At 42.1% G+C, this 26,557-nt stretch overlaps 1 protein-coding gene across 1 annotated transcript in view; it reads right to left on the bottom strand.

Annotated features, from left to right (window-relative positions):
- grip2b (glutamate receptor interacting protein 2b) overlaps window positions 1-26,557 on the bottom strand; it is a 240,773-nt gene that overhangs the window by 72,473 nt on the left and 141,743 nt on the right. The window contains 6 exon segments of the mRNA XM_046338982.1: window positions 1,203-1,347; window positions 2,499-2,644; window positions 7,074-7,137; window positions 10,289-10,369; window positions 13,958-14,103; window positions 21,854-22,043. Coding sequence (XP_046194938.1) covers window positions 1,203-1,347; window positions 2,499-2,644; window positions 7,074-7,137; window positions 10,289-10,369; window positions 13,958-14,103; window positions 21,854-22,043 — 772 coding nt within the window.

Raw genomic sequence — 26,557 nt, 5'->3', positions numbered from 1 at the left:
ACACACAGACAGACACAGACACAGACACACACAGACACAGACACAGACACAGACACACACACGCCGACACGCAGACACACACACACAGACACAGACAGACAGAAAGACAGACACACGCAGACACGCAGACACACACACACAAACACACACACACACACACACACACACACACACACACACACACACACACACACACACACACACACACACACACACACACACACACACACACACACACACACACACACACACACACACACACACACACACACACACACACACACACACACACACACACACACACACACACACACACACACACACTGTGGTTGGTGGGCGTTAAAAGTTAATTCCTTTTCAATCTATTAAAAGACGAGAGGTTGTGATCTCTGGCTGCGTGGGAGATAGGGGGACAGAGAGGGTGAGCTTGAATTGAATTGTATTGAGAGAAGTTAGAGAGAGGTTAAGAAAAAGAGAGATTAAGAGAGAGAGAGAGAGAGAGAGAGGTTAAGAGAAAGAGAGATTGAGAGGTTAAGAGAGAGAGAGAAAGAGAGAGGTTGAGAGAGAGGGGGAGAGATGGGGGAGTTTAAGAGAGAGAGAGTTTAAGAGAGAGAGAGGTTGAGAGAGAGGTTAAGAGAGAGAGAGAGAGAGAGAGGTTGAGAGAGAGGGGGAGAGATGGGGGAGGTTAAGAGAGAGAGAGTTTAAGAGAGAGAGAGTTTAAGAGAGAGAGAGAGAGGTTGAGAGAGAGATTGAGAGAGAGGTTAAGAGAGAGAGAGGGGGGGGGGGCAGAAGGAGGGAGGAGGGGGATATAGTGTGTTCTGACTCCATAAGGTGCAGAGGGCCAGGGCCTGCATGGCCAGCCCCACAAAGGGCCCTTGATCGTGGGGCTAGAGTTGACCTGTATGCCTCTTGCCGATCCTGTGTCTCTTTCACAAATACTATTTCCTTCCCAATCCTTTCTGAAAATGTATTTGAGAAGAAGGTCTTGAGAACACCAGGGTCGGAGGACGGGTTGACTCTAGCCCCACAGTCAGGATCCTTTGTGGGGCAGGCCCCAGCCAGGGAAGCAAGATCCCAGGGTCCACTGTCTCACCTCTCAGCCACATCCCGCTTGGTGAGGCTGGAGATGAAACGCTGGCCCCTGTCCCTTTGTCCTTCTGTCCCCTCTGTCCCCACTGCCCCACTGGCCCTGTCTGTCTCACCTCTCAGCCAGGCCCCTCTTGGTGAGGCCAGAGATAACGATCGGGTCAAATGGCTCCTCTGTTCCTGAGATGGTTATCCCCAGAGGGCCTCCATATCTCTTCAGCTCCACCGTATAGATGATAGAACCAGACGTCTCCTGTTCATCTAGGGGGGAGGTAAGAGAGAGGGAGAGGGAAGACAGGGATGGAGGAGAGACCATTAGAGAGAGGGGGGGCGGGGGTGACTTCAGGGTATACAGGAAATCAGAGAGAAAGAAAGAGAGTGAGAGACAGAGAAAGTGAGAGGAAGGAAAGAGAGATATAAAGAAAGTGAGAGGGAGGGAGAGAGAGAGAGATACTTCATATATATAGAGGGAGAGAGAGAGAGAGAGAGAGAGAGAGAGAGAGAGAGAGAGAGAGAGAGAGAGAGAGAGAGAGAGAGAGAGAGAGAGAGAGAGAGAGAGAGAGAGAGAGACTTCATATATATAGAGGGAGAGAGAGATACTTCATATATATAGAGGGAGAGAGAGAGAGAGAGAGGAGAGATTCAGGGCATAGCTACACTTTAAGGCAGAGGTAATCACACAGCTCCTTAGACATACTAAAAATCCAGAATTCACAGGCAGGCAGAAAGCAATAGAATTTCAATAATGTCTGACGGATGGGCTGTTCATCCTCCACACAGTATAAGAAATGCATAGAGGAAATGAAAATGTCCCTTTTATAATATACCCGCTTTATTCTTAGAATGAGGACATGTGTGAAACGCGTCTGCAGATCCCACCAATGGAGAGAAAGGAGGGAGAGAAAAGGCACAGAGGAAAACAGAGGACAGGAAGACAACTGAGTCATCTGCTGCTACAGGAAATGCTTCTATGCTTTCATATCAGACAGCAAAGCTATAAGCCTATCCACTATTTACAGAGCTGCATCTGATTAAACATATCTGCTATTTATACAGCTGCATCTGATATTTGGTAGAGTATGAACTATATAACACAATAGGTTACTAGTATTTAATCATGCCATTTGTGTGTCTAAAACACTACAATACTGGTGGGTGATAGCTTGTTGAATCATGATTGTGTTTGGCAGAAGAAGAACATGGTTGTGGCTTTTGTAGACAATACTGCCACTGTGTGGTGAAGTCTGGTACTGAAGCGGTTTTTCTTTGCCACTGTGCTTCTGCTTCTGTTTATTATTTTGGATCTGATTGATTGATTCATCAGTATTTATATATGTCTTCTCTATATACCATACTCCTGTTACATACACTACTTCCTAACTGCATCCCAGCCAGGCTCCAAGCAGGCTCACCTGAGTTGTCCTCGTCCTTGCGGATCTTGAGTTTGACCAGGTCCTCTGCCTGTTGTAGGATCTGACAGGCGTCTTCCATGGAACAGTTCTCCAGTCTGATGTTGTCTATGGCCAGCAGCTTGTCACCTGGCTCCAGGGTACCAGTCCTGGGCAGAGGGAGAGAGAGAGAGAGGGGGGGAGAGAGAGAAAGAGGGGGAGAGAGGGAGAGAGTTATAGGGAGAGAGAGAGAGAGAGAGAGAGAGAGAGAGAGAGAGAGAGAGAGAGAGAGAGAAAGAGGGGGGGAGAGAGAGAGAGAGAGAGCGAGAGAGAGAGAGAGAGAGTGAGAGAGAGAGAGAGAGAGAGAGAGAGAGAGAGAGAGAGAGAGAGAGAGAGGAGGGGGAGAAAGAGAGAGAGAGAACATCTTCACTATCTCATCCTGGAATACCCAAGGCCTGAGATCATCTGCCTTTGGCCTAAAGAGCAGGAACCTGGACTTCACCAAATACATTTGAAATTCATCCAACAAGAAACATGATATAGAGGAGACGGACCCACTGGTTGCCCTCTAGGTTACAGAGAGCTGGTAGTCCCATCTACCACACTACCAGGTGGGTGGTATAGAGGAGACGGACCCACTGGTTGCCCTCTAGGTTATAGAGAGCTGGTAGTCCCATCTACCACACTACCAGGTGGGTGGTATAGAGGAGACGGACCCACTGGTTGCCCTCTAGGTTACAGAGAGCTGGTAGTCCCATCTACCACACTACCAGGTGGGTGGTATAGAGGAGACGGACCCACTGGTTGCCCTCTAGGTTACAGAGAGCTGGTAGTCCCATCTACCACACTACCAGGTGGGTGGTATAGAGGAGACGGACCCACTGGTTGCCCTCCAGGTTACAGAGAGCCATCCACCAAACTACTAGGTGTGAAACATGGAAGGGCCTCAGGACATATGATATTTTGGTATAGAGCAGATCTAACTCACTCTATTAAATTAATCAAAACAGGAACACGTTACATCTGGCTTTGAAATTCAACATGATGTCAACAGAGAAAAATGTCATCCTTTGTTACCTATATGTGTTACCTATATGTGTTACCTATATGTGTTACCTATATGTGTTACCTATATGTGTTACCTATATGTGTTACCTATATGTGTTACCTATATGTGTTACCTATATGTGTTACCTATATGTGTTACCTATATGTGCTACCTATATGTGTTACCTATATGTGTTACCTATATGTGCTACCTATATGTGTTACCTATATGTGCTACCTATATGTGTTACCTATATGTGTTACCTATATGTGCTACCTATATGTGTTACCTATATGTGCTACCTATATGTGTTACCTATATGTGTTACCTATATGTGCTACCTATATGTGTTACCTATATGTGTTACCTATATGTGTTACCTATATGTGCTACCTATATGTGTTACCTATATGTGTTACCTATATGTGTTACCTATATGTGTTACCTATATGTGTTACCTATATGTGCTACCTATATGTGCTACCTATATGTGTTACCTATATGTGTTACCTATATGTGTTACCTATATGTGTTACCTATATGTGTTACCTATATGTGTTACCTATATGTGCTACCTATATGTGTTACCTATATGTGTTACCTATATTTGTTACCTATATGTGTTACCTATATGTGTTACCTATATGTGTTACCTATATGTGCTACCTATATGTGTTACCTATATGTGCTACCTATATGTGCTACCTATACACCCTCAGCACACAGGGGGTCAAACATCTACCTGGAAGTGACATCATTCCCTCCCCCATATGCCCCTCTAGACACACATATGACAACATAACCACACCTATGACAACCTCACCAACAAAAACGGGCCACAACTCCTGCAGCTCTGTTGCATGCTGGGTAGGTACACTGAACAAAAATATAAACGTAAAATGCAACGGTTTCAAAGTTTTTACTGAATTTCAGTTCATATAAGGAAATCAGTCAATTTAAATAAATAAATTAGGCCCTAATCTATGGATTTCTGTTGGTCACAGATACCTTAAAAAAGATAAGGGTGTGGATCAGGAAACCAGTGGGTATCTGGTGTGACCACGTTTCGCCTCTTGCAGCGTGACACATCTCTTTCACATAGAGTTGATCAGGCTTTTGATTGTGGCCTGTGGAATGCTGTCCCACTCCTCTTCAATGGCTGTGAGAAGTTCCTCGATATTTGGGGGAATTGGAACATGCTGTTGTACATGTTGATCCAGAGCATCCCAAACATGCTCAATGGGTGACATGTCTGGTGAGTATGCAGGCCATGGAAGAACTGGGACATTTTCAGCTTCCAGGAATTGTGTGCAGATCCTTGCGACATGGGGTCATGCATTATCATGTTGAAACATGAGGTGATGGAGGTGGATGAATGGCACAACAATGAGCCCTAGGATCTCGTCACGATTTCTCTGCACATTCAAATTGCCATCGGTAAAATGCAATTGAGTTTGTTGTCCGTAGCTTATACCTGCCCATAACACTCTAAGTCATCTACCCGGTAAAACCAGGATTCATCCATGAAGCGCACACTTCTCCCGTGTGCCAGTGGACATGGAAGGTGAGCATTTGCCCACTGAAGTTGGTTACGAGACCGAACTGCAGTCAGGTCAAGATCCTGGCGAGGTCAACGAGCACGCAGATGTGCTTCCTGAGACAGTTTCTGACAGTTTGGGCAGAAATTATTTGGTTGTGCAAACCAACAGTTTCACCAGCTGTCTGGATGGCTGATCTCAGACAACCCTGCAGGTGAAGAAGTTGGATGTGGAGGTTATGTACATGCGTGGTTACACGTGGTCTTCGGTTATGAGGCCAAAGTTTCTAAAATGACATTGGAGGTGGCTTATGGTAGAGAAAAATAATATTCAATTCTCTGTCAACAGCTTTGGTGGACATTACTGCAGTCAGCATGCCAATTGCACACTCCCTCAAAACTTGAGACATCTGTGGCATTGTGTTGTGTGATAAAACGGCACATTTTAGAGTGACCTTTAATTGTCCCCAGCACAAGGTGCACCTGTGTAATTATCATGCTGTTAAATCAGCTTCTTGATATACCACACCTGTCAGGTGGATGGATTATACTGGCAAAGGAGAAATGCTCACTAATAGGGATCTAAACAAATGTGTGTACACAATTTGAGAGAAATACGATTTTGTGGGTGTGGAAAATATTTAGGATCTTTTATTTCAGCTCATGAAACATGGGAACAACCCGTTTATATTTTTGTTTAGTGTATATAATGGTATGCTTTGAGGGGACTCCTACAGTAGGTACACCAATAGCTCATCTCTTGGCAGTAGTACTGTAGACTACTTTATCACCGACCTCAACCCAGAGTCTCTCAGAGCGTTCACAGTCAGCCCACTGACGCCACTATCAGATCCCAGCAAAATCACACTACTTGAACAGAGTAATAATCAACCATGAGACATCGAAGCCCAACAAACTGCATACTATTAACAAATGCTATAGATGGAAGGAAGGTAGTGTAGACACCTACCAGAAAACTATTGGCCAACAACAAATTAGACAACTTTATTAGACAACAAAATGTTTTCCTGCAATAGTGAAGGTGTAAACTTAGCAGTAGGAAGCCTGAACAGTATAGTTTACCCATTAGCTAACATATCAAAAGTAAATTCCATCAGAAAACCTAAGAAAATTAACAACAATGACAAATGGTTTGATGAAGAATGCAAAAAAACCTAAGAAAGAAATTGAGAAACCTGTCCAACCACAAACATAGAGACCCAGAAAACCTGAGCCTACTCCTTCACTGTGGTGAATCACTGAAACAATGCAGAAATACACTACGGAAAAAGAAGGAACAGCACGTCAGAAATCAGCTCAATGTAATTGAAGAATCCATAGAAAATTGGAAAACACTAAACAAACAACACCACAAAGGATTATCTATCCAAAGTGGAGATGTTTGGGTGAACCACTTCTCCAATCTTTTTGGCTCTATAACAAAGAACAAATAGCAAAAACATATATACATGATCAAATACAAATCTTTGAATGAACTATTAAAGACTACCAGAACCCACTGGATTCTCAAATTAAATTTAATAAAATATACGACAAAATACAAACACACCAACCCCAAAAAGCGTGTGGATTTGACGGGATCCTAAATTATTAAATATACAGACCACAAATTCCCATTGGCTATACTTAAACTCTTTAACATCATCCCCCAATATTTGGAACCAAGGACTTGTGGAGACTCCAATAACTACCGGGAGATATGCACCAACAGCAACCTTTGGAAAATCCTCTGCATTATCATTAACATCAGACTCGTACATTTCCTCAGCTATTTTTTACATTTTATTTGACAGTGAAGCTGAGAGTTCAAATACGTATATATGTTAAGTATATATGTTTCTACTGCCAAGTTTACACCTTCACTAATTCATTAATAATAATAATTACAGTGAACTGTCTCTCTCTGTAGGAGAACAACATGAACCGTCACAAGCTCAAACAATTGAACCCAAGTCATTAGTCTGTGGCCTGAAGCCATCCATACCGACCGTACCTGTGAGCCATACTGCCTTTCTTTATGTCTGAGATGATTAGAGGCTCTCCAGACTTCTTACTGGCTGTCAGGGAGGAGAGGTAACAGTGTTAGTATTTCATACATCCTGTACTTTTGTCATTAATTCATGATTTTATAGAAAATAATTATTGTTATTGTTTAAAGGAAAAAGTGACATTCAATTAAACAGCCGGAAGGAGTTGGTGCTTTTTCAACAGACATAAGATGAGAGACTGCATAATGTGGTGGGGGAACTCAAGTGGCAGTACACTTTCAAATAAATAACCTCATTAAGACTTCATTTCCTGTACTGCAGCGCCAGCTGTGCCATCAGAGACTCTGGGTTCACGCCCAGGCTCTGTCGTAACCGGCCGCGACCGGGAGGTCCGTGGGGCGACGCACAATTGGCCTAGCGTCGTCTGGGTTAGGGAGGGCTTGGTCGGTAGGGATGTCCTTGTCTCATCGCGCACCAGCGACTCCTGTGGCAGGCCGGGCGCAGTGCAAGCTAACCAAGGTTGCCAGGTACACTGTGTTTCCTCCGACACATTGGTGCGGCTGGCTTCCGGGTTGGATGTGCGCTGTGTTAAGAAGCAGTGCGGCTGGTTGGGTTGTGTATCGGAGGACGCATGACTATCAACCTTCGTCTCTCCCGAGCCCATGCGGGAGTTGTAGCGATGAGACAAGATAGGAGCTACTACAACAATTGGATACCACGAAATTGGGGAGAAAAAAGGGGTAAAAAAAATAAAAATAAAGACTTCATTTCCTCTGACATGTACTGTTCATGGCTGGGTTTATAAGGGTTATGTACTGGGTTTACAAGGGTTATGTACTGGGTTTACAAGGGTTATGTACTGGGTTTATGTACTGGGTTTACAAAGGTTATGTACTGTACATGGCTGGCATTATAGGCGTTATGTACTGGGTTTACAAGGGTTATGTACTGGGTTTACAAGAGTTATGTACTGGGTTTACAAGGGTTATGTACTGGGTTTACAAGGGTTATGTACTGGGTTTACAAGAGTTATGTACTGGGTTTACAAGGGTTATGTACTGGGTTTACAAGGGTTATGTACTGTACATGGCTGGCATTATAGGTGTTATGTAGGGTGCATGACCGTCTTTATTAAGGGTTATGTAGGGTGCATGGCCGTCTTCATTAAGGGTTATGTAGGGTGCATTGCCGTCTTTATTAAAGGTTATGTAGGGTGCATGGCCATCTTTATTAAGGGTTATGTAGGGTGCATGGCCATCTTTATTAAGGGTTATGTAGGGTGCATGGCCATCTTCATTAAGGGTTATGTAGGGTGCATGGCCATCTTTATTAAGGGTTATGTAGGGTGCATGGCCATCTTTATTAAGGGTTATGTAGGGTGCATGGCCGTCTTTTTTAAGGGTTATGCAGGGTGCATGGCCATCTTTATTAAGGGTTATGTAGGGTGCATGGCTGTCTCTATTAAGGGTTATGTAGAGTGCATGGCTGGGTTTATAAGGGTTATGTAGGGTGCATGGCCGTCTTTATTAAGGGTTATGTAGGGTGCATGGCCATCTTTATTAAGGGTTATGTAGGGTGCATGGCCATCTTTATTAAGGGTTATGTAGGGTGCATGGCCATCTTTATTAAGGGTTATGTAGGGTGCATGGCCATCTTCATTAAGGGTTATGTAGGGTGCATGGCCGTCTTCATTAAGGGTTATGTAGGGTGCATGGCCATCTTTATTAAGGTTTATGTGGGGTGCATGACCATCTTTATTAAGGGTTATGTAGGGTGCATGGCCTTCTTTATTAAGGGTTATGTAGGGTGCATGGCCATCTTTATTAAGGGTTATGTAGGGTGCATGGCCATCTTTATTAAGGGTTATGTAGGGTGCATGGCCATCTTTATTAAGGGTTATGTAGGGTGCATGGCCATCTTTATTAAGGGTTATGTATGGTGCATGGCCATCTTTATTAAGGGTTATGTAGGGTGCATGGCCGTCTTTATTAAGGGTTATGTAGGGTGCATGGCCATCTTTATTAAGGGTTATGTAGGGTGCATGGCCGTCTTTATTAAGGGTTATGTAGGGTGCATGGCCGTCTTCATTAAGGGTTATGTAGGGTGCATGGCCGTCTTCATTAAGGGTTATGTAGGGTGCATGGCCGTCTTCATTAAGGGTTATGTAGGGTGCATGGCCGTCTTTATGAAGGGTTATGTAGGGTGCATAGCCGTCTTCATTAAGGGTTATGTAGGGTGCATGGCCATCTTTATTAAGGGTTATGTAGGGTGCATGGCCGTCTTTATTAAGGGTTATGTAGGGTGCATGGCCGTCTTTATTAAGGGTTATGTAGGGTGCATGGCCGTCTTTATTAAGGGTTATGTAGGGTGCATGGCCATCTTTATTAAGGGTTATGTAGGGTGCGTGGCCGTCTTCATTAAGGGTTATGTAGGGTGCATGGCCGTCTTCATAAAGGGTTATGTAGGGTGCATGGCCGTATTCATTAAGGGTTATGTAGGGTGCATGGCCGTCTTTATTAAGGGTTATGTAGGGTGCATGGCCGTCTTTATTAAGGGTTATGTAGGGTGCATGGCCATCTTTATTAAGGGTTATGTAGGGTGCGTGGCCGTCTTCATTAAGGGTTATGTAGGGTGCATGGCCGTCTTCATAAAGGGTTATGTAGGGTGCATGGCCGTATTCATTAAGGGTTATGTAGGGTGCATGGCTGGCTTTTTGGGCAGCAGAAGGAGACTACCCAGAGAATAGAGTAATGGAGTGATACGTCAGCTCTCTAAAGTCAACAACCCTTCAGCTAGCTGCTTGGGAGAAAATTCTTTGCATAAACAGAGTTGTATAGGAGCTGGGTATTTTCCCAAGGTCATGTAATGAGATTCCACAGGCAGTTTTCCGTAGGCAGAGGGAGAATGAAGAGGAGTAGGGTTACGTCCCAAATTACACCCCATTAAGAGATAAGCCCTTGTCAAAAATAATGCACTTTATAGGCAATAGGGTGCCATTCATTTGGGACACGGCCTATGAGTAGTGGTGGGTGTTCTAGAGAGCTTTAAAATAAACTCACAACCATGAGAATCAGGAGAATGCCATGAGAAACAAGATAAATAGTTTAGACGGACTGTCCATGAGGAGGATAGATCATTTAGACATGATGGTAGAGGAAGTGTGTGTGTGCGTGTGTGTGTGTGCGTGTGTGTGTGTGTGTACGTGCATACTAAGTCTTACCACTGATAGTGATGCCCAGCTCCACCCCTCTCTTCTTAGGCAGCTTCACATGGAATGTTCCACTACTGGGTACAACAGACTCTAAACACACAGAGAGGAGAAAACGCACTCACGTGCACACACACACACACACACACACACACACACACACACACACACACACACACACACACACACACACACACACACACACACACACACACACACACACACACACACACACACACACACACACACACACACACACACACACACACACACACACACACACACACATCAGAGATTATACTATATCTGGCTAAGCATTTCAAGAAAAGTTATTACAGTAGATGACATAAAATGCATCCCAAATGGTACCCTTTTCCCTATGTAGAGTCCATAGAACTGGTCTAAAGTACTGTCCTATGTAGAGTCCATAGAACTGGTCTAAAGTACTGTCCTATGTAGAGTCCATAGAACTCTGGTCTAAAGTACTGTCCTATGTAGAGTCCATAGAACTGGTCTAAAGTACTGTCCTATGTAGAGTCCATAGAACTCTGGTCTAAAGTAGTGTCCTATGTAGAGTCCATAGAACTCTGGTCTAAAGTACTGTCCTATGTAGAGTCCATAGAACTCTGGTCTAAAGTACTGTCCTATGTAGAGTCCATAGAACTCTGGTCTAAAGTAGTGTCCTATGTAGAGTCCATAGAACTCTGGTCTAAAGTACTGTCCTATGTAGAGTCCATAGAACTCTGGTCTAAAGTACTGTCCTATGTAGAGTCCATAGAACTCTGGTCTAAAGTAGTGTCCTATGTAGAGTCCATAGAACTCTGGTCTAAAGTAGTGTCCTATGTAGAGTCCATAGAACTGGTCTAAAGTAGTGTCCTATGTAGAGTCCATAGAACTGGTCTAAAGTACTGTCCTATGTAGAGTCCACAGAACTGGTCTAAAGTACTGTCCTATGTAGAGTCCCTAGAACTCTGGTCTAAAGTAGTGCCGTATGTTGGGAATAGGGTGCCATTTGGCATGCAGTCATAAGGTCCATCATCATCATCTGTATTGCATACTATCATATTATCCTACTATCATATTAACATACTATCATATTATCATATTATCCTACTATCACATTAACATATTATAATACTACCATACTATCATATTATCCTACTATCATATTAACATACTATCATATTATCCTACTATCATATTAGCATACTATCATACTATCATATTATCCTACTATCATATTAGCATACTATCATACTATCATATTATCCTACTATCATATTAGCATACTATCATACTATCATATTATCCTACTATCATATTAACATATTATCATATTAACATACTATCATATTAACATACTATCATATTAACATACTATCATATTAACATACTACCATACTATCATATTAACATACTATCATATTAACATACTATCATACTATCATATTATCCTACTATCATATTAGCATACTATCATATTAACATACTATCATATTAACATACTATCATATTAACATACTACCATACTATCATATTAACATACTATCATATTAACATACTATCATACTATCATATTATCCTACTATCACATTAACATATTATAATACTACCATACTATCATATTAACATACTAGCATATTATCATACTATCATACTATCATATTAACATACTATCATAGTATCATATTAACATACTATCATAGTATCATATTAACATACTATCATAGTATCATATTAACATACTATCATATTAACATACTATCATACTATCATATTATCCTACTATCATATTAACATACTATCATACTATCATACTATCATATTAACATACTAGCATATTATCCTACTATCATATTAACATACTATCATAGTATCCTACTATCATATTAACATACTATCATATTATCCTACTGTCATATTAGCATACTATCATATTATCCTACTATCATATTAACATATTATCCTACTATCATATTAACATATTATCATACTATCATATGATATGTAGCTCAGTTGGTAGAGCATGGCGCTTGTAACGCCAGGGTAGTGGGTTCGATTCCCGGGACCACCCATACGTAGAATCTATGCACACATGACTGTAAGTCGCTTTGGATAAAAGCGTCTGCTAAATGGCATATATTATATATTATTATTATTATTATTATATTATCCTACTATCATATTAACATATTATCCTACTATCATATTATCCTACTATCATATTAACATATTATCCTACTATCATATTAACATATTATCATACTATCATATTATCCTACTATCATATTAACATATTATCATACTATCATATTATCCTACTATCATATTAACATATTATCCTACTATCATATTTTCCTACTATCATACTATCATATTTCCCTACTATCATACTATCATATTATCCTACTATCATATTAACATATTATCATACTATCATATTATCCTACTATCATATTAACATATTATCCTACTATCATATTTCCCTACTATCATACTATCATATTTCCCTACTATCATACTATCATATTTCCCTACTATCCTACACTCATATTATCCTACTATCATATTTCCCTACTATCCTACACTCATATTATCCTACTATCATATTTCCCTACTATCCTACACTCATATTATCCTACTATCATATTTTCCTACTATCCTACACTCATATTATCCTACTATCATATTTTCCTACTATCCTACAATCATATTTTCCTACTATCATACTATCATGCTATCCTACTATCCTAGTATCCTACTATAATACTTTCAGAATATCCTATTATCCTAATATCATACTATCCTACTGTCCATCCCAATTAAAAGCTGTTTAATCAGGTTGCTGAGAATCTGGGAAAATTGTTATCAAAAAGGCAGCACCTACTCTAATTAGTTGTGTGCAGACATACATACATTGAAAATGCAGATTTTTTATTATAATGACGAGCTATCATTAGGCCTGCTCATTATAACGATTACCATTAGACCATCAGACCCACCATTTGATCAACTAATTAGATTTATACACTGGATATTTTAAATGAGAATTGTAAAAGTTACTTTGGCCCTTAGGCTAACCACTTTAAACCCCGATGATAAACTGTTCATTACAATGATTACTAGACCATTAGTCTAAGGCAGGGGTGTCCAACTCATTTTGCCCCTCGAGCCACATGCAGTCTCCAACAACGTCCGGAGAGCCGCACTGAAAATTTGCAAGAAATAGTCTTCTATTCATCCTTTTCTTGCCATTTTCGATGTCTAGACTTTCATTTGGGTGATTATTAGTGAGCTAGACATAATGGGCTGGACACAGTGAGCTGAACACATTGAGCTGGACACATTGAGCTGGACACAGTGAGCTGGACACATTGAGCTGGACACATTGAGCTGGACACAGTGAGCCGGACACAGTGAGCCGGACACAGTGAGCTGGACACAGTGAGCTGGACACAGTGAGCTGGACACATTGAGCTGGACACAGTGAGCTGGACACAGTAAACTGGAAGTATACATTTAAAGTATATTGAGTTTGAAATCTCAAACCACCCCCTCACGTGCCGGATCTGGCCCATGTTTGACAACCCTGGTCTATAGCTTTTCAACCATTTTATAAATTCATTAGTTTCACATATTGTACATCTAGCCTACTGGGAGGCCTAAGCCCAAGAGACCAACCTGCGACGTCAAACTCTATTTCAAGAGAGACCTTATTGGCCAGAGCGGCGTCTCGGAGAAGCTGATTGGCCTCTTCCAGTGTTCCATCCTCCGTGGGGATTCCGTTGATGGACAGGAGTCTGTCTCCAACCTGCAGCAGGCCGCACCTGTCGGGACAAACAATCAAATGTAATTATAAAGCTCCGTTGACACAACATGTCTTTACTGTAATCCGGCTTGGATTCAAAAGAGAAGTTAGGAAAAAAAACTGTCACATTTTTACATAATTTTACAATATAAATCGGATCAAATACATTTGATTGGATTTGTAATTTCAGTTGTAACAATCAGAGAAATGATTACAAAAAAACGAGAGATGGAAAAGTACAGTATAGCAGAGTTAAGACATTGATTGATAATGAATACAGTAACCTCCAGGGAAGGAGAGCATATGAATCTTATTACCAATCATCTGGACTATAGCTGATTGAAAAGGCACTGGAGAGAGAGGGAGAGAGAAAAGGAGAGAGAGAAAAGGAGAGAGAGAAAAGGAGAGAGAGTCGGGATGAGAGAGAGAGTAGGAACGAGAGAGTAGAAATGAGAGAGAGAGTAGGAACGAGAGAGAGAGAGTGAAAGAGAGAGAGAGCAAGAGGGTAAGAGAGAGAGAGAGAGAGAGCAAGAGGGTAAGAGAGAGAGAGAGAGAGCAAGAGGGTAAGAGAGAGAGACAGAGAGAAAAGGAGAGAGAGAGAGAGAGAGAGAGAGAGAGTAGGGATGAGAGAGAGAGTAAGAATGAGAGAGTAGAAATGAGAGAGAGAGTAGGAACGAGAGAGAGAGAGTGAAAGAGAGAGAGAGCAAGAGGGTAAGAGAGAGAGAGAGAGAGAGCAAGAGGGTAAGAGAGAGAGACAGAGAGAAAAGGAGAGAGAGAGAGAGAGAGAGAGAGAGAGAGAGTAGGGATGAGAGAGAGAGAGTAGGAATGAGAGAGAGGGAGTAGAAATGAGAAAGAGAGAGAGAGAGAGAGGTAGGGAGTGTAAGAGAGAGAGAGAGGTAGAGAGAGAGAGAGAGAGAGAGGTAGGGAGTGTAAGAGAGAGAGAGAGGTAGAGAGAGAGAGAGAGAGGTAGGGAGGGTAAGAGAGAGAGAGAGAGAAAGAAAGAGATGGAGAGGAAGGGAGAGAGACTAGCATATCTATTGGGTGAAATACCACAGTGTGCCATCACAGCAACAAAATTTGTGACCTATTGCCACAAGAAAAGGGCAACCAGTGAAGAACACACACCATTGTAAATACAACCCATATTTATTAATTTTTCATTTTGGACGCTAACTGTTTTCACATCGTAACAACACTGTATATAGACATAATATTACATTTACATTCACTTTCTTTGGCAATGTAAACATATGTTTCCCATGTCAATAAAGTCCCTTGAATTGAATTGAATTGAGAGAGAGAGAGAGAGAGAGAGAGAGAGAGAGAGAGAGAGAGAGAGAGAGAGAGAGAGAGAGAGAGAGAGAGAGAGAGAGAGAGAGAGAGAGAGAGAGAGAGAGAGAGAGAGAGAGACAGACAGACAGAGAGAGAGAGAGAGACAGAGAGAGAGAGGGAGAGAGGGAGAGAGAGAGAGAGAGAGAGAGAGAGAGAGAGAGAGAGAGAGAGAGAGAGAGAGAGAGAGATAAGAGTATATGAAAGCAGAGTTGGAATTATTTTTACACGCACGCACACACACACACACACACACACACACACACACACACACACACACACACACACACACACACACACACACACACACACACACACACACACACACACACACACACACACACACACACACACACACACACACACACACACACACACACACACACACAGAGAGTCGTGATGTTGATGTCTCAGTAGTTTACAGTGTGATGCTGCCGTGAGGTCTGAGGCCATGCTCCATTAACCACCCACTCAATGATCTCACCCAGTACTAATTAATCACCAGCCTCTTGTTTGGATGTAGGAATCAACAGCCACCTTCTCTTCTCTGGCCCAACAGGCTGTTTAGCGAATATGTCCTACATATCTACACTCTTAGAAAAAAGGGGTCCAAAAGGGTTCTTTGGCAGTCCCCATAGCAGAACACCTAAAAGGTTCTAGATAGCACAATGATTTCTAAAAGTGTAGGATATATCTTTTAAATTATTAACCCCTCCACCACCCCCCCCTCGTCGGAGGACAAATAACTACATATATTTTTTACAGCTTTTTTGTTACATATATATTGGTACTTTTACATACATCAATCACATAACAATAATACATGACTGAACATAAAGTCTTTAATCCCACCCCTCAGCCTCTCTCAGCCCATCCCACCTATCACCATAGCCCTCAGCTCTTTAATCCCGCCCCTCAGTCTCTCTCAGCCCATCCCACCTATCACCATAGCCCTCAGCTCTTTAATCCCGCCCCTCAACCTCTCTCAGCCCATCCCACCTATCACCATAGCCCTCAGCTCTTTAATCCCGCCCCTCAGCCTCTCTCAGCCCATCCCACCTATCACCATAGCCCTCAGCTCTTTAATCCCGCCCCTCAGCCTCTCTCAACCCATCCCACCTATCACCATAGCCCTCAGCTCTTTAATCCCGCCCCTCAGCCTCTCACAACCCATCCCACCTATCACCGTAGCCCCCAGCTCTTTAATCCCGCCCCTCAGCCTCTCTCAACCCATCCCACCTATCACCGTAGCCCTCAACTCTTTAATCCCGACTCTCAGCCTCTCTCAGCCCATCCCACCTATCACCATAGACCACCTCGTTTGGTTTCCATGTGCCAAACATTTTTCAATTGTGCTGTCATGTTTTACATACATGTTGAACCTTTCTAATCGTATATTATACACAGATTGTGAGCGAAAGATGAAAACCTTTCCTACCAGTATTATTATATTATTTATTGACTGACTACGGCTTTCCAAATAATATAATAATAATAATAATATATGCCATTTAGCAGACGCTTTTATCCAAAGCGACTTACAGTCATGTGTGCATACATTCTACGTATGGGTGGTCCCAAATCGCTCAACACTGCTATTTGTAAGGTTAATTTTAAGTGCATGTTATGATTTTTTTTAACCATTCCTGAACCTGTGGCCAGAAACAACCTACATAGAGACTAGACCAGAATAAATGGTCCCTTCGCAGGAAAAATCTACAGAGCTGAGATTGTTGTATTGTTGACCCATATATATACTGTAGCATTCTGTTGGTGGCAAGAATTTTATATAATAATTGAAAAACTCTAAGTGTGGAATCAAGTGTCGTTTTTTGTACCAGTTCATAAACCATATGTCATGGAATTGGTACATCAAAAATCTCCTCCCATTTATTTTGCCACCCCTATGGCGCAGCTGTCAACATTTATGTCAATTTATTTTTCTATTTATTCCAGTTCCTTTCAGCCAATTTATATCTTTAATATATGGCAGGCAAACAAGTTCCCTACCTTCTCCCTTTTCTACTTTCCTCCTCCATTTTTGTGGTAATGCTGCAATCAGTTGGTTGTTAATTTGGATTGAGCAGGCTGTAAGACCAAAGAGTTTTTCTGTCCATGGTTACATAATTTTATCTTATTTTTGTCTTATCTATTTTTGTCTTATCTATTTTTGCTAACTTTCTATTGAAATGAATTGTGGTGAATTCATTTATATTTTTTGAGATGTGAATACCAAGTATGTCTACTTCACCATCCACCCATTTTATTAGTAAACTACAAGGTAGTGTAAACACTGTATGTTTTTAACGATCCAATCCGTAATATGGTACACTTGTCATAATTAGGTTTTAATCCAGAGAGGTTAGAAAAGGGACTAATATCTTCAATGGGACTGTGCAGGGATCCAGATTGCAGATTTAATAAAAAACTAGAGTCATCGGCACATTGACACTAGTTTTTATCCCCTGGATGTCTAACCCCTTGATGTTCTTGTTGGATCTCATTTTAATAGCAGCATTTCAATGGCCATAATAAATAGATATGGAGACAACGGACAGCCTTGTTTTACTCCTCTTAAAAGCTCAATACATTCTGAGAAGTAACCATTGGTTACTATTTTACATCTGGGGTTGCTGTACATAACTTTAACCCATTGTATTAGAGATTCAACTAAATTAAAGTCACCCAGGCATTTATATATATACATTCTAATCATACTTTATCAAACACCTTTTCAAAATCTGCTATGAAGTCCCCCAAAAAAGTGTAGGATCTTAATTTGATCACTCTGTTGCAGGAGAACTTTTCTGAATTGTAGTGCATTCGAGGTTTAAAAAGGCTTTTAAAGTAAGTAATTTCCACTTTGAATTTTCAGACTTGATTTTCAACCCCCCAAAACATGTCCATTCATTATGATTTACATGATAACTCACATTTGCTTTTGCTGCAGGATTATATTCCTGTTGTAAGAAACTGGCTCAAATTAATACACTCAAATGAGTTGAGTTAACTCATCTAATACACTCTAATGAGTTGGGTTAACTCATCTAATACACTCTAATGAGTTGGGTTAACTCATCTAATACACTCTAATGAGTTGAGTTAACTCATCTAATACACTCTAATGAGTTGAGTTAACTCATCTAATACACTCTAATGAGTTGGGTTAACTCATCTAATACACTGTAATGAGTTGAGTTAACTCATCTAATACACTCTAATGAGTTGGGTTAACTCATCTAATACACTGTAATGAGTTGAGTTAACTCATCTAATACACTCTAATGAGTTGGGTTAACTCATCTAATACACTCTAATGAGTTGAGTTAACTCATCTAATACACTCTAATGAGTTGGGTTAACTCATCTAATACACTCTAATGAGTTGAGTTAACTCATCTAATACACTCTAATGAGTTGGGTTAACTCATCTAATACACTCTAATGAGTTGAGTTAACTCATCTAATACACTCTAATGAGTTGGGTTAACTCATCTAATACACTCTAATGAGTTGAGTTAACTCATCTAATACACTCTAATGAGTTGGGTTAACTCATCTAATACACTCTAATGCATTGGGTTAACTCATGTAATACACTCTAATGCATTGGGTTAACTCATCTAATACACTCTAATGCATTGGGTTAACTCATCTAATACACTCTAATGCATTGGGTTAACTCATCTAATACACTCTAATGCATTGGGTTAACTCATCTAATACACTCTAATGCATTGGGTTAACTCATGTAATACACTCTAATGAGTTGAGTTAACTCATCTAATACACTCTAATGAGTTGAGTTAACTCATCTAATACACTCTAATGCATTGGGTTAACTCATCTAATACACTCTAATGCATTGGGTTAACTCATGTAATACACTCTAATGAGTTGAGTTAACTCATCTAATACACTCTAATGAGTTGAGTACATAGTTAGACAGAGAGGGAGAGAGAGAAAGACAGACATGCTAATGAGTTCTCTCATTTACTGTCAAGACAACAAAATTTAGACATGTTTCTACACAAAATATGTTTGAAGTTCTCCAGTCCCCCCCCCCCAAACCCCCCTAACCCCAATCTTTAAATCGTCTAACTGATAAGCAACGAGAGAGAATTCTCCAGTCTGAGGCCTCCCCCCGAACCCCCCTAACCCCAATCTTTAAATCGTCTAACTGATAAGCAATGAGAGAGAATTCTCCAGTCTGAGCCCCGCCGAGTCTTGACCCAGATACCCAGTAATATTAGCGCTCATCCAGTTTGACAACGGCCATGATGCTTTCCTTTTAAGTTGAAAGAAACACACCGTCTCTTTCATTTCAAGCCTTCCTGATAGGCCAGCAGACATCTTTAAAGTGTTGTTTTCAATACAACTCGTCCGTTTCAAGTAACCCAGAATCATCAAGAAGAGAGAGAAATAAGGAGAGAGAGAGAGACAAGAAAGAAGATACACGAATGTGGAGAGAGACTCCCCAGGTTGCTGTAACTCTCTGTCAGAGACGTGTGTGTGTGTGTGTGTGTGTGTGTGTGTGTGTGTGTGTGTGTGTGTGTGTGTGTGTGTGTGTGTGTGTGTGTGTGTGTGTGTGTGTGTGTGTGTGTGTGTGTGTGTGTGTGTGTGTGTGTGTGCGCGTGCGTTCGTGCGACAGTTGAAAACTTTATTTATCTGTCGTCTAGAAGGAGGATCTATCTATTTACCCCCCCTGTCTTGTGCCAATGGTTCCAGGTCAACCTTCTTGCAGCATTACTGTCTGTCAATCTCAGAAGATTTCTCAATGTTGTTAAAGTGTTAACGTATTATTAATGTGGTTCCTGAGACATAAGAAGTATTCCTCCAGATGGAGTGAGAACAGCAAAAAAGATGATTTTCTACCAGCGGAGGCCTCTGTCGTTGTGAAACAGCGCTGGCGACAAGGAGGATTATGGGTAAACAAACAGACGTCAACACAATTCCCTGTGCTCAGATCAAAGCAAAAGCACAAAAGGGAACTTCCTCTCTTGCTCTCTCTCTCTCTCAATATATATATATATATACACAGTATCTCTCTCTCTCTCAATATATATATATATACACAGTATCTCTCTCTCTCTCTCTCGATATATATATATATATATATACAGTATCTCTCTCTCTCCCTCTCTCTCACTCTTTAGTTAAGAATAGTCCAATTATCCCGTAGTGAAGTAGGATTACCCTGGAGACAAGGCAGAGTTCAAAATGAGTAAAAACAAAAAACCAGGAAATTCTTCATGATATAAAATTGTTTTGTTTCCTTTCTGCAGACAGCGGAGACACAAAGGTCCTGAATCTCTGTAGCCAACATGAAAGCCATGTTGGGTCCCACTTTAAAACCAACAACAACTTATACAGTCTTAATATAACACCAGTAAAACACTACACAGATGGGTCTGAATCAGTGGAGGCTGGTGGGAGGAGCTATAGGAGGATGGGCACGTTGTAATGTATGGAATGGAATTAATGGAACGGAGTCCAACATGTGGTTTCCATATGTTTGATGTGTTTCATACCGTTCCATTCATTCCATTCCATACATTACAACGAGCCCATCCTCCTATAGCTCCTCCCACCAGCCTCCATTGATCCAAACAGTGTACTTCAATTCACTACAGATGTAGGACCTTAATTTGAGCCATTTTTCAACAGCAGGAAAGTAAATCCTGCAGCAATAGGACATTTTAATTATTATGTTGATTATAATTAATGGTCATTTTTGAAGGGCTTGATACATTTTTTGTAAGGGAAACCTTAAACCTCAAATACTCTACAACAGGGTGATCAAATTAAGATTCTACATCTGTAACATAGTAGTAGTAGTATTAGTAGTGGGGGTGGTAGTAGAAAACACCAAGGGTTGATTAGGTTTAAAGTAATTTATCACTTATTCACCTATCCATTCCTTCACCAGACAAGTGAATCGAGAACCTGTTCTAATTCAGCAATAAGGCCCGAGAGGGTGTGGTATATGGCCAATATACTATGGCTTAGGGCTGTTCTTGAGCACGACACAACATGGAGTGCCTGGACACAGCCCTTAGCTGTGGTATATTGGCAATATACCACAAACCCCCGAGGTGCCTTGTTGCTAATAGAAACGGGTTCCCAATGTAATCAGAAGAGTGAAAATACATGCTTTGTCATACCCGTGGTATACATGGCTTTCAGCCAATCAGCAGTCAGGGCTCGACCACCCAGTCTATAATTGACAAATAACAGCCTGGCCGAAAGGCCATAACACACTTACTACATATTACTCCAGGCTGTCTGTTGGCCTGATTCATGACGACAGGAATCACGGTCTGAAGTAGCAGGGTCTCTGTGTTACTGCGATACTGTCTGGAGCCTGTCTGATCCATCTCTAGATCCCTCTCTCCAAATCACAATCACAAGCTTCAGTTTTCAGGAGTGTGCATACGTACCTCTCTGCCGAGCTGTCCGGCTCTATGAAACGTATGAGCGGCGGAGCAGAGAGGGTCTCTGTAGCAAAGATGCCTCCCTGTAGCTGGACCCCAAAGCCGTTTAGAGGGTCTCCTCTCAGGGTGATCTCACTGCTCTCTGTGTGGACGATCTGACCACCAGGACCCACTGTACTGGATGCCAGTGACACAGCTGGAGAGAGAGAGAGAGAGAGAGAGAGAGAGCAAGAGAGGGAGAGAGAGAGAGAGAGAGAGAGAGAGAGAGAGAGAGAGAGAGAGAGAGAGAGAGGGAGAGATAGAGGAAGAGAGAGAGAGGGAGGGAGAGAGAGAGAGGGAGAGAGAGAGGGAGAGAGAGAGAGAGAGAGAGAGAGAGAGAGAGAGAGAGAGAGAGAGAGGAGGAAGAGAGAGGGAGGGTGAGAGAGAGAGAGAGGGAGAGAGAGAGGGAAGAGAGAGAGAGAGAGGGAGAGAGGGAGAGAGAGAGAGAGAGATGGCATTCTACACCATTAAAAAACAAATTTCAATTTAATAACTATTACAATTCTGCTAAAACTAATTGAATGAGTCATTGAACCAATTGCACTTTATGGCAGCGAGGTGTGGGGTCCACTTGCAAAACAAGATTTCATCAAATGGGACAAACACCCCATTGAAATCCTGCATGCAGAGTTCTGTAAGATTCTCCTACATGTCCAGAGGAAAACTACAAACAATGCATGCAGGGCAGAATTAGGCCAATATCCACTAATAATAAAAACTCAAAAAAGAGCAATTAAGTTTTGGAAACATCTAAAATACAGTGAGCCCCTCTCATATCATTACCAAGCCCTGCAATGCCAAGAGCTGAGCAAAGAAAAGAGTCTCCTCATCCAGCTGGTCCTGGGGATGAGTTCACAAACCTGTTCTCCTAACACACTGAAGCCTCAGTCCCCACATCCAGCTGGTCCTGGGGATGAGTTCACAAACCTGTTCTCCTAACACACTGAAGCCTCAGTCCCCTCATCCAGCTGGTCCTGGGGATGAGTTCACAAACCTGTTCTCCTAACACACTGAAGCCTCAGTCCCCTCATCCAGCTGGTCCTGGGGCTGAGTTCACAAACCTGTTCTCCTAACACACTGAAGCCTCAGTCCCCTCATCCAGCTGGTCCTGGGGCTGAGTTCACAAACTTGTTCTACTAACACACTGAAGCCTCAGTCCCCTCATCCAGCTGGTCCTGGGGATGAGTTCACAAACTTGTTCTACTAACACACTGAAGCCTCAGTCCCCTCATCCAGCTGGTCCTGGGGCTGAGTTCACAAACCTGTTCTACTAACACACTGAAGCCTCAGGACCAGAACATCCAATCACTCAGAATAAACCAAATTACAACACAGTCAAAACAAAACTACATTGCTTATTGGGAAGAACAAGCACAAAGCAAAATGCAGTGCTATCTGGACCTAAATCGACAGTACACCGTGGCTAACTATTTGACCATGGTTACTGATCAAAACCTTAGAAAAACCTTGACAAAATACAGGCTCAGTGAGCACAGTCTTGCCATTGAGAAGGGTAGACACAGGAAACCTGGCTCCCTGTAGAGGAAAGGCTGTGCAACCACTGCACAACAGCAGAACCTGGCTCCCTGTAGAGGAAAGGCTGTGCAACCACTGCACCACAGCAGAACCTGAGACGGAGCTGCATTTCCTGACAAAATGTAAAAAATATCAAACAATTAGAGGGTGTCGTTTCCCCAAATTTGAAACCCTTATTCAAGGTTTGAAACACCTCTCTGATGGGAATAGGCTACTGTTGGAGGAGGTGGGGTTTCAGGTGTCTCCGGAAGGTGGTGATTGACTCCTCTGTCCTTTCATATTGTAAATATCCAAAGTAAGCTTTGTGTCACGCCCTGACCATAGAGAGCAGTATGTCAGAGTGGAGCAGTAGGTCAGAGCTTGACTAGGGGGTGTTCTACTCTTGAATTTCTATGTTGGTGTGAATATGGTTCCCAATTGGAGGTAGCTGATGATCGTTGCCTCTAATTGGGGATGATACTTAGTGGGGTCCTTTTCCCTCCTGCGTTGTGGGATATTGTTTCGTTTTTGGTGTAGTGCCTATGGTGTAGTGCCTATGGTGTAGTGCCTATGGTGTAGTGCCTGTGGTTTAATGCCTGTGGTTTAATGCCTGTGGTGTAGTGCCTATGGTGTAGTGACTATGGTTTAATGCCTGTGGTGTACTGCCTATGGTTTAGTGCCTATGGTGTAGTGCCTATGGTTTAGTGCCTATGGTTTAGTGCCTATGGTGTAGTGCCTATGGTTTAGTGCCTATGGTTTAGTGCCTATGGTGTAGTGCCTATGGTTTAGTGCCTATGGTTTAGTGCCTATGGTTTAGTGGCTATGGTTTAGTGCCTATGGTTTAGTGCCTATGGTGTAGTGCCTATGGTGTAGTGCCTATGGTGTAGTGCCTATGGTTTAGTGCCTATGGTGTAGTGCCTATGGTTTAGTGCCTATGGTTTAGTGCCTATGGTTTAGTGCCTATGGTGTAGTGCCTATGGTTTAGTGCCTATGGTTTAGTGCCTATGGTTTAGTGCCTATGGTGTAGTGCCTATGGTTTAGTGCCTATGGTTTAGTGCCTATGGTTTAGTGCCTATGGTTTAGTGCCTATGGTTTAGTTTAGCCTATGGTTTAGTGCCTATGGTGTAGTGCCTATGGTTTAGTGCCTATGGTTTAGTGCCTATGGTTTAGTGCCTATGGTGTAGTGCCTATGGTGTAGTGCCTATGGTTTAGTGCCTATGGTTTAGTGCCTATGGTTTAGTGCTTATGGTGTAGTGCCTATGGTGTAGTGCCTATGGTGTAGTGCCTATGGTTTAGTGCCTATGGTTTAGTGCCTATGGTGTAGTGCCTATGGTGTAGTGCCTATGGTTTAGTGCCTATGGTTTAGTGCCTATGGTTTAGTGCCTATGGTGTAGTGCCTATGGTTTAGTGCCTATGGTTTAGTGCCTATGGTTTAGTGCCTATGGTTTAGTGCCTATGGTGTAGTGCCTATGGTGTAGTGCCTATGGTTTAGTGCCTATGGTTTAGTGCCTATGGTTTAGTGCCTATGGTGTAGTGCCTATGGTTTAGTGCCTATGGTTTAGTGCCTATGGTTTAGTGCCTATGGTGTAGTGCCTATGGTTTAGTGCCTATGGTTTAGTGCCTATGGTTTAGTGCCTATGGTGTAGTGCCTATGGTGTAGTGCCTATGGTTTAGTGCCTATTTAGTTTAGTGCCTATGGTGTAGTGCCTATGGTGTAGTGCCTATGGTGTAGTGCCTATGGTTTAGTGCCTATGGTTTAGTGCCAATGGTTTAGTGCCTATGGTGTAGTGCCTATGGTGTAGTGCCTATGGTGTAGTGCCTATGGTTTAGTGCCTATGGTTTAGTGCCTATGGTGTAGTGCCTATGGTGTAGTGCCTATGGTGTAGTGCCTATGGTGTAGTGCCTATGGTTTAGTGCCTATGGTTTAGTGCCTATGGTTTAGTGCCTATGGTGTAGTGCCTATGGTTTAGTGCCTATGGTGTAGTGCCTATGGTTTAGTGCCTATGGTTTAGTGCCTATGGTTTAGTGCCTATGGTTTAGTGCCTATGGTGTAGTGCCTATGGTTTAGTGCCTATGGTTTAGTGCCTATGGTGTAGTGCCTATGGTTTAGTGCCTATGGTTTAGTGCCTATGGTTTAGTGCCTATGGTTTAGTGCCTATGGTTTAGTGCCTATGGTGTAGTGCCTATGGTGTAGTGCCTATGGTTTAGTGCCTATGGTGTAGTGCCTATGGTTTAGTGCCTATGGTTTAGTGCCTATGGTTTAGTGCCTATGGTTTAGTGCCTATGGTGTAGTGCCTATGGTTTAGTGCCTATGGTTTAGTGCCTATGGTGTAGTGCCTATGGTTTAGTGCCTATGGTTTAGTGCCTATGGTTTAGTGCCTATGGTTTAGTGCCTATGGTTTAGTGCCTATGGTGTAGTGCCTATGGTGTAGTGCCTATGGTTTAGTGCCTATGGTGTAGTGCCTATGGTTTAGTGCCTATGGTTTAGTGCCTATGGTTTAGTGCCTATGGTTTAGTGCCTATGGTGTAGTGCCTATGGTTTAGTGCCTATGGTTTAGTGCCTATGGTGTAGTGCCTATGGTTTAGTGCCTATGGTTTAGTGCCTATGGTTTAGTGCCTATGGTGTAGTGCCTATGGTTTAGTGCCTATGGTGTAGTGCCTATGGTTTAGTGCCTATGGTTTAGTGCCTATGGTTTAGTGCCTATGGTTTAGTGCCTATGGTGTAGTGCCTATGGTTTAGTGCCTATGGTTTAGTGCCTATGGTTTAGTGCCTATGGTGTAGTGCCTATGGTTTAGTGCCTATGTTTTAGTGCCTTTAGTGCCTATGGTTTAGTGCCTATGGTTTAGTGCCTATGGTTTAGTAGTGCCTATGGTTTAGTGCCTATGGTTTAGTGCCTATGGTGTAGTGCCTATGGTTTAGTGCCTATGGTTTAGTGCCTATGGTTTAGTGCCTATGGTTTAGTGCCTATGGTTTAGTGCCTATGGTTTAGTGCCTATGCCTATGGTTTAGTGCCTATGGTGTAGTGCCTATGGTTTAGTGCCTATGGTTTAGTGCCTATGGTGTAGTGCCTATGGTTTAGTGCCTATGGTTTAGTGCCTATGGTTTAGTGCTTATGGTGTAGTGCCTATGGTGTAGTGCCTATGGTGTAGTGCCTA

Source organism: Oncorhynchus gorbuscha, linkage group LG03 (assembly GCF_021184085.1).
Source record: "Oncorhynchus gorbuscha isolate QuinsamMale2020 ecotype Even-year linkage group LG03, OgorEven_v1.0, whole genome shotgun sequence".
Taxonomy (NCBI): Eukaryota; Metazoa; Chordata; class Actinopteri; order Salmoniformes; family Salmonidae; genus Oncorhynchus; species Oncorhynchus gorbuscha.
The sequence above is the reverse complement of the archived record's forward strand: the minus strand, read 5'-3'. Positions and strand labels throughout refer to the sequence as shown.